This window comes from Pteropus vampyrus, unplaced genomic scaffold, assembly GCF_000151845.1.
Source record: "Pteropus vampyrus isolate Shadow unplaced genomic scaffold, Pvam_2.0 Scaffold8, whole genome shotgun sequence".
NCBI classification, from domain to species: domain Eukaryota; kingdom Metazoa; phylum Chordata; class Mammalia; order Chiroptera; family Pteropodidae; genus Pteropus; species Pteropus vampyrus.
The window spans coordinates 5,405,890-5,415,446 of NW_011888789.1; the positions used below are offsets into that span (position 1 = coordinate 5,405,890).

The following is a 9,557-nucleotide window of genomic DNA, read 5'->3' on the forward strand; positions in this document are numbered from 1 at the left end:
TGTCACTGGTTGGTCACATGAGTTGAATCTCTTACAGGTGCTCCTCAACTTAGAGGGTGGTAACGTCCCATTAAACCCATCATAAATTGGAAATTTCATAAGTCGAAAATACATTTAATACATCTAACCTACCGAACATCACAGCTTAGCCTAGCCTGTCTTAAACATGCTCAGAACACTTAACATTAGCAAAATCATCTAGCATAAATCCTGGTTTATAATAAAGTATTGAATGTGTCATGTAACTTATTGAACACTGTACTGAAAGTGAGAAACCAAATGGTTGCATAGGTACATACCATTAACATACACAGCTGAAATTACACTGGCACCCAGATGAGTGTTTTGTGGATGTGATGGGGTGCAAAAACGCAATATCCCAAAAACCCTGGTGCACAGTTCACTGTGGAGTATCGGTTGTTTACGCTCGTGACCGTAACTGGGAGCTGAGCCTTACTGCCACTGCCCAGCATAAGTCAGTCTAACCATCATAAGTCAGGAACCATCTATACTTCTGATCATGGTAGTTACATAGAATCATAGCTTTCTGAGCCTTAAAGTTACAGTACATTAAATTCTACCATCTGCTTGTGATTCCAAAATAAAATTATGAACAAGCAGGAAAACTTTCTATCATTGTCAACTCAGTCCTTAACTTTCACAGTTCTGCTAAATGCCTACCAATTTGTCTAAAAACAAAAATCAATTTGTCTGAACTTAATTGAATTTCAAATGGATACCTTAACTTCACTGATCGAGAAGAGGGAAAAAAGGAGAAAGAAGAAATTAAATACAAATAACCTATGAAAACAATATTTTATTATATGCCATTAATCTTATTGTAGAGGGAAGGATTACAAACAAATCCTGAACTCCACTTAGTAGATCTATTCATTGTGTTTGTGTGCGCAAAGTGGTGAAACTCTTTTAGATAAATTATATGACTGAGCAAATGAGTAAATGTGTTGATTTTGAGAGCTAGCGTTCTCATTGTTGAAGAAGAGACACACAGATATGGAATGGGGGAAGGTAAGAATGACTCTGTAGGGATGGACTGAAATTGGAGGTATTGATATGAACTCGTTTCCAATACATGTATGTATGTGTGTACACATGTAAGTATATGCATGTTTAGGTTCGTGTGTAAGAGTACTCTAGGCATTTGTGTGTGTATGAGTATATATGTGCATGTATTTCTTAGCACTGCCGGCTGAGAGCAAAGAAACGCCAATAGCAAATGAGCACACCTAGAGCTCAGATCTTGGTCTCTAAAACCATTCCCCACTAAAAGAATCCCAGGCTTTGGAAAAACAGCTAATTCCAGGGCTGAAGCAGAATAAGAATAAGATGAGCTTGGAACAGCAGATATGCCACAAATTAATTAAATGCTCCAAAAAAAAAAAAAATCAATAAATAAAGGTTGGGGCCATGCCACAAGGACACAGAGCGAGCTTGAAGAGGTTCCCACTGGCCACATCTGGGACAATTTGAACACCAAATAAGTACAGTAATAAATTTTACACCCTTGGAAAAAATAGGAATTCATGATTCTATGCTGATAAATAGATAAGTGAAGGGGAAAGGTAGGCTTTGCTTGTAGCAGACAGCCAAGGGCAGATGGCAGATGTGGAGGAAGCACTGGATTTGGAAAATTATCGTCTTGTAGCCATTGTGGTAAAGATTAGATCAGTCAAGATTCATCAATAGATGTTAAATATAGAGGACAATTTTGATAAGGAAAAAAATATTTTTATGGTCTTTTTATTCATGACACTGGAGGGAAAAAAAATCACACTAATTATACATTGGAGAAAGGGGTCTCTACCTTGACTAGGTGATCAAAATTAACATCACCAATGAAGGATAGACATAGCACGTGCCTTCAGGTGTGATGTTCTGAGACAGGTACATCATCATTCGTGCAATATTCCAGCCAAGAATGCATAACCTCAGTCTAATCAAAATGAGGCATGTTGTACTAATAAAAAATGTGGGAAGATTGGATTCTTCAATAATGTCAGTGTTATAAAAGACAGAGAAGGGCTTTGAAAACTTGCCAGATTAAATGAAACTCAAGAGATAAGACAGCTAACTTAAGGTCCTGCTCCTAAATTAGATCTGATGGTGGAAGAGAAAGGACATTATTCAGCTGACAAAATTGGAATGCGAATGGTAGGCAGATAAAAGTATTCTATCAATACAAAATTACAAGGTTGATCCTGTGCTTATGTAAGAGAATATCCTTATTCTTAGGAAATAAGTACTGGCATATTTAGGGATGAGGAACCATGATGATGTATATAACTTACAGATGGTTCAGGAAAAAAATATCTGTCCGTCTTTCTGTCTGTCTGCCTAGTATATACAGAGGTAAGGGGAAATGCACATGATAAAGCAAATGAGATAAAACCTTGATGGTAGGTGGATATGAGTATAGGGTATACAGGTGTTTGGGGTACCATTTTAAATTTTGCAACTTAATGTGTAAACTTGCAGTTGTTTCCAAATAAGTTTTAAAACTACCAAAGAATAAATTTGTCAAATTTTTATATTTAAATTAGAAACTCCAGACTTCTAAAGAAAATGCTTTCACTTTGGGTCAGTAATTCCACTTTTAGAAATTTGTATTAATATAATCAGTGATAGTCACAAAACAAACCTGTAAGGATGTTCATCACTGTCTTGATTGTGATAATGAAAAACTTAAACTACCTAAAAAATGATTTAATATTCAACCAAAAAAATGATTTAATAAATGTTAATATATTTACATGCCTATGATTTTAAAAATGCATTTCCATAATATTAAACAGTCAAACAAAACATAAGTAGCTATATCTGGGTATTGAGATTATAAGTAATTTCAGTTTTCTTTACCATATACTTTTCAGTATTTTGTAATTTATCTATGGTAAATATAATTTCTTTCATAGTTGGGTGACTTAAAAATTGTCTCCAAACCATTGTCTCTATGTTATTGGTGACTCAACACACCCACCCTTCTTCCTTCCAGCACAATGGGTTACATCATCATCTGTGATTAATTTGAAATCGGTTCAGCAGAATTATTCTTTTATTTACAAACTTTTATTGAGCACATGCTATATTGAGCACTATGATAGATAAGGTAAAAACTATTTTTCTCTTGACTTAGTTTTCTTGTTTATGGCTCTCTAATGAGGGATGAATGCAGCAGTATAACTCATTTATAGTATTGAAAATAGAAATAACAGTTTAACAATTTACTAGATTATACATGTTTATATACATACAATGTAGGTGGATCTTCTACTTGTTCAGGTACCTCTTGGCTGGCCTCCATAGGCTCCTGAGTGTATGTAGAATATTACTTAGGATCAACAGCCTCTGAGGCTTCCACGTTAAGTAAGGCTTTAATATGGCAGCTGCCAAAAGGGTGACCTGTGTTCTTCCTATCCTTTCCAGGCATACCCAGAGTATCTCATCACATACCAGATCATGAAGCCTGACGCTCCTTCACAGACTGCGACAGCTGCAGAGCAGAAGACCTAGTGAATGCCTACCAGTAACGGCCAGATCGAATTTAAATCTGGGACTGGATTACAATGGATTGTTTCCAACAAAATCAATATTCTATAAATCCCTGACAGCCTAGAATAAGCTGTTTGTCTCTTTTATGAAGCATTGCTATAGTGATGAATATAGTATGAGTAACTGATACATACTCAACTGCTACTGTTCCCTTTGAGGAAATGTTTACAGGGGCGGCCTTTTAATATATCTCAGGCTCACTTTCATTGCAATTATCCATTTCTAAAATAAGATTACTTTGATCTAGACTTAGAAATGGGAAAAAAAGAAAACGTAACCAATACTTTCCCAAATGTTCACAATTCACACACTACATTTGCTTTGTTATATATGGCTTGTGTATGTAACAAATACACAGATGACGGGCTCACTTTTAATTTTTTCTCAACATGCATCATTGACTTGTTTTCTTTGGTTCTTTTTTTTCTTACTTTGATAATGAGCCAGAGCCTTCTTGAGGATATTTTGCACAGTCACACTGACTAAAATCATTAGCAATGCAACCCAAGCTTCTGGCTGAGCAAAGACTCAGTTTCCACTTTTTTTTTTTTACTTTAATTTATTTTATATCTGTACTTATAAACGCAAATTGAGATGGAAAGGAAAAATATCAAGTTTTTGTTTCCTTGTATTAATTGGCCAGTCTTACAAGAGAAAGGCATGAACATCAACCTGACTTAGGAGCTCCCAAGTTCAGAGAAGTCAAAGCCGGTGAGGGCCATTTGCTCCCTCCGGTACAGGCCTGCTTCAGAGGCATTCAGAACAGTGCTGAAAAGCCCAGAGGAGCACAGCCAGGGAAGATTTAAGTGACACTAACATAGCAGTCAGAGGTGGGACAACTAGGGAGGGCTGTAAAGGAGAAGCAGCATTAGGACAGGTGAGGAGCTTGTGGTTCTGTACTATTGCAGCAGAGAAGGACTGCAGGGATTCCTCAAAGAAAAAACACTTCTCTCAATCTGTACCACTGGAATTGTCACCTCCAAAATAAGCTGCCTTATTTCCAAATTTGGTCAATGATCGAACTTCATTGGAGTTACAAAAATATTACTTGATTGTTTCTCTGGGTTAGAAAGCTAGGGTTTATATATTGTTTAGTAGATAGATATGCACAAATGCAAGAACTTTTTGTTTACTCCAGATTTGAGATTTATTTTGAGTGAGGTGCTTTAAATAGTTTATGTAGATCTCTGCACTAAATTTTTGAACCATTTTTTTCAAACTGCTTCATAGACAAGGAGAACAAAAATTTGAAACCAAAGCTTTTTCTAAAATGAAATTGGAGTAACCATACTATTATTTCATGAAATTACTACTTTGTTCTGCTTATTTTAATCAACGTTCGCCAAGTACACGTTGACACTTGTAAAAAATTAACCATTACAGTTCTTACGCCTGCCCTTTTCACCTTAACTGAATATTGAGTGCATTAATTTATTTACTTGGACATTCTATGCATCTACTCAGCTTAGAAGCAAAACTAAAATAAACGCGGTTTAAAAAATAAGGAAAAACAGTGTGACACAAACTTGCCATTTCAACTTAAAGTCCTGAAAACTAATTTAATTCAGGCTGATAAAGCTGTGACCTCATTTAATCACCTAAAAAATAAAATAAAATGGTTACATGCAAAAATTCTAGAATAGGCTCTTAAAATTTATATTTTGCTTTTTTTCTGGCTTGAATCCAATGCTAGAACTAGGCATCAGGAACTAGTTTGAGTTTTATAGCTGAATCTTGCATGGGTCCTCAAAATTAATAAAACATTAGCCTCAGTTGTTGCTTCTATTGAAGTTTTAGTGGCCCGAGCTGGGTGTTTGTGTCTTGGCTACTTGTTTAATAGCACTAGAATTCCATATGAAGCTTCGAAGTTTGATATTCATCCAGAGGGTTTTTTTCCTCCTTCCCTTCTTTTTTGCTGTGTGTAACAATGGGTTAAAAGAATTGACATCTGTGTAGTTATCAGTAGCTGTGAAAGTGTATATATCTTGCCTCCCCACTTAGATATAGTTTTCAATGGTAAACACAGCTGTGATTTTTCGTTAAGTAAAGGGGTTAATATGGTATAGATACCAAAAGTTTTATAGCTTCATGAAAAAGATAAGCCACTACCCAACTGTGGTTATATGTCATTTCCATCATACTAACTAGATTAATGGTTGTGCCAGTTTTAAACTTCAGCCTTACACTTGAGAAGTTAAACTGTGGTTCAATATTTAAACTGCCAATGTTATGTATCGTTGTTCTGTGTGCCGAGTAAAGGTACTATGTAAGGAAGACTTTTGCAGTGCTTCTTGTCTTGTAATGATTCAAGTATATAGTAGTTCTTGAAAGAATGTGTACATATTATTCATCTGCTAAAGAGAATGCGTTGATATCTCACAGGAGCCAAATACATTTTTGAAAACTTGAAAACCAAAGGTCATCAGGAGTTCACTCAAGCTGGCAAACGTTGATTACATTTGGAATTTCCATCTATAGCAGTGTGAAAAACCCTTTGGAATATAAAAGCATGGCATTAAATTAGGCTAAAATCCATTTAATTTCTTGTACATGCGCTATATAGAAACACTAGCAAGTTGAGGACTTCCAATATGACCTCCTCTGAACAGGCGCTTCTGGGATGGAAGATTGAATCTGGACACCTCTACCGGCTTTATGCAGTTCTAAAATCAAAGGGCTTCTGGATGTGATGGTTCCAGTTCACCAGGCATTGGCCAGCCTGGATACTTGAGTCAGGCATAAGCTAAGAGCTCTGGATTGGACACTTCCTCCTTATACTTGGCTTCCTTCCCTTTTCCCCAGATTGCTGGTCTGGAATTATAATTAACACCAATAATTACCTTCGACCCTACTCAGTTTCCTCCTTTCTTCCTTTTGAGTCTTGCAAAAGGAGACTGTACCTCTCTGTTTCCATATCACAAGAACCAGGTATTAGTCCTCATGTGCTCTGCTCAAAAGATTCTGCCACTTTGTTAACAAATGACAGCATGGAACTCAGAGTTTTAATTCTATGCAAAATACTAGCAGTACAGCCAAGATTCTTATTTACCTTTTCCTTCTCGGAATTTGCAATTTCTAGCTTTTCAGTAACATAAGTAGAATATACAATATTGGGATTTTTTCATGAAATACCATCCTTGTGCTCATTTGAGCTTGAGGTTGTTAGTGGCTAGACTAATTTCCCTTTGCTCTCAAAATAGCAAAGTACATTGGTATATACTGAGAAATGCCTAAATATGACAAATAAGATTAATATAGATTAATATTCTAATATAGCCTTTATACAAAAAAAAAAAAAAATTGGCGTATGCTGGAAGAACAGCATTAGAATACAAGAAGTTGTCCGGGTTTTCCTCTATTTCAGTACATCTCCCAATTGCACAATGGTTATTGGACATTGCTCACCCTCTTTTTAAACGTGCACTCTCTGCATTTCTGTAAACTGTCCTTCAAACAAGAATGGTGTGTGGTTTTAAGCACCTTTCCTCTAGCATGTCCAGATCCCATTTGTATGATAATCTATGATAAACAGCCTTCTTACTTACCAAAAATGTTCATGATATGACAGTTTTCTTTGGGGAAATTATCTTGCATAGTGCTAAAGATTTTAGTCATTCAGGGAACACTAAAAACTGACATTAAGATAAGGTTTCATGTGTCAAATATATATGTGGACTAAAGTTAAACTTGTTTGATATCAAATCAGTGACAGAGAAAGGAAAAGAAAGTAATCGTGAAGATGATATCTGAGCTTTGGACATACCTAGAGTATAAAAAGGAAATGCATTTTTTCAAAAAAACTACCCTTAAAGGTGAGGCTTCTTCAGACACTTTGTGCATTCTGAAATTAAAAGACAGTTAAATATTTCTTAAGAAAGCCTTAACTATATTAGAACCTTTTTAACCTTTTATATCCTAACAAATAAAAAGTTATAATTCCATTTCTTAGTGTTTGAAAGGTGTCAGTGAGTCGGGTATGTCTCCCTGTATTTCATACATGTTATGCTTATTTGATGAGGGTATATTTCTTAGATCATGCTCCCTTACATGCAAAGGAGCTTATATAATCAACCCATTTGAATTTCTCTGTATCTGAAATTCCCCAGCTACCAGATCATCTGGTTTGGAGAAATGCTAGAAAGATTTCAAACCTATTAAGTTTTGTGTATGTGGGGACGCTGCGACAACTCAAAAAGTGATACCGTGTAGAATTTGAGTGTCGCACAGCCGTTTTTTAATCATTGTAAAATATAAACCATGGTGATAAGTGAAAAGCAGTAGGAAGCTAAAGATTTTATATACTCTTAAGACCAAATATGCTCATGGTGTGACAATTTTATACATCTGCCAGAGGGTTCTACCTCCTTTGAAATAATATTCACACTCTCAGATGATTGCATTTTGACTCTTCATTCTTTCACGTTTTCTTTTCTGCTTTACATTTTCTCATCTCCATACCCACCCTGCCACCCATCTTCTCAAACAGACTTATGCTCCAGAATTCAGATTGTTTTGTTATTTTTTTATTTGTCTACCTATTTCTGCAGGTAGCCACAAAAGCCCTTTGTTGATGCAGTGTCTGCAGAGAAATGCAGTTAAACTCTGGTAGTGGGGTGTTTCTCACACACTCCTGTGCCCCTCCCAAGGTTCAGGATGAAAAGCTATGAAACACAAAAGAACTAAAATCTTTGAGGCTAATAGCCTAGACCTGGAAGATGACCTTAACTCTATAACCCTCGTATTCATTACACAAAATATTTAAACTCTTCATGTGCATATAATACCTGCTTCTGCTTCCATTATTTCAAGCTCATCCTGTCTTTGTGGTAGTAATATTTGTCTTTGATGCCTATAAACTAAAAAGGTACTTTTTTCAACAAGGTTTCTCCAAAACATTTATAAAACCAGCTTGAAGGAAATCTAGAATGTTTCCTGGTAACAGCATTTTTAGTACTTGTATTTTCTCATTGTGATGTTGGTCTGTGTTAAGTAACCAGTGTAGTGACTTTGGTTCATTATTGTTATTGTTTTTATTTTTAGTCTCTGTGTGACCCACCAGTTGCAGGGGGTTCCAATCCCCTCTCCTTTCTTTTTTGCATTTGTCTATTTGTAGGACTGCCAGATAAAATACAAGACACCCAGTTAAATTTTAATTTCAGGTAATTAATTTTTTTCATTTAAGTATGTTTCATGCATTTTTGCCACATATTTACTATTAAAAAAAAAAAAGAAGTCTTCATTATCTGAAATTCAAATTTAACTGAGCATCCCAATTTTTTGCTTGGTTTCATTTTACTAAATCTGGCAACCCTATCTGTTTAGTTATAGAAAATCGCTTACAGCATGTAAATTCTTCTAGTCTTCACTATCTTTCATGTGGAATTAAAGACCTTTTTCTCTGTCACCCTCTACTTTCTAAAAGGGGGCATCAAGGAAATTAACCTGCCTGCATGGTGGGTTTCTATTTAAGACATCTTTATGATTATATTTAACCTGTAATTGTGCTTTGGCTAAATGTCTAACTTACAGTACTTGTAATTGTTTAATATTCAATAAAAAAAAACATTTTTAAAGTATACTGTATGTGGATAGCAGTTAGCTCCGAAGCGTTTTCGTTTTCCTGTTTGTTCATTGCAGCCTGACCAACCTTAATACAACTCACCTAAGACTGTCAGGATACAAATAACAACTGCCCCTCTCGTCTCCCATGTGATCTGTGCTGGACGGCCCTTATCCTCACCTCTAAGCCCACGTAGGAGTTACTGAAGTACAGCAGTAACAGGAGAAGCACACTTTCCTTTTAGAAATGTCTCTGGAAAGGGCACGTGCTTTGGAGGCAGATCTCACACGTTCCCAGGGCAGCTCGGAGGCCCTGCCCAACCTCTGTGGCTCAGAGACTCACTCTTTCCACCTCAGGAGGGCAGGGATACCTGCCTCATGCGACGGTGAACGTTAAATGCCTAGCGCAGTCCTGGCACGTAGGACTA

At 36.2% G+C, this 9,557-nt stretch overlaps 1 protein-coding gene across 1 annotated transcript in view; it reads left to right on the plus strand.

Annotated features, from left to right (window-relative positions):
- TNKS (tankyrase) overlaps nt 1-9,146 on the plus strand; it is a 192,203-nt gene extending 183,057 nt beyond the window's left edge. The window contains exon 27 of the mRNA XM_011371784.2: nt 3,445-9,146. Coding sequence (XP_011370086.1) covers nt 3,445-3,531 — 87 coding nt within the window. The 3' untranslated portion in view covers nt 3,532-9,146. The remainder of the gene's footprint in view (nt 1-3,444) is intronic.
- The last annotated feature ends 411 nt before the right edge of the window (nt 9,147-9,557 follow it).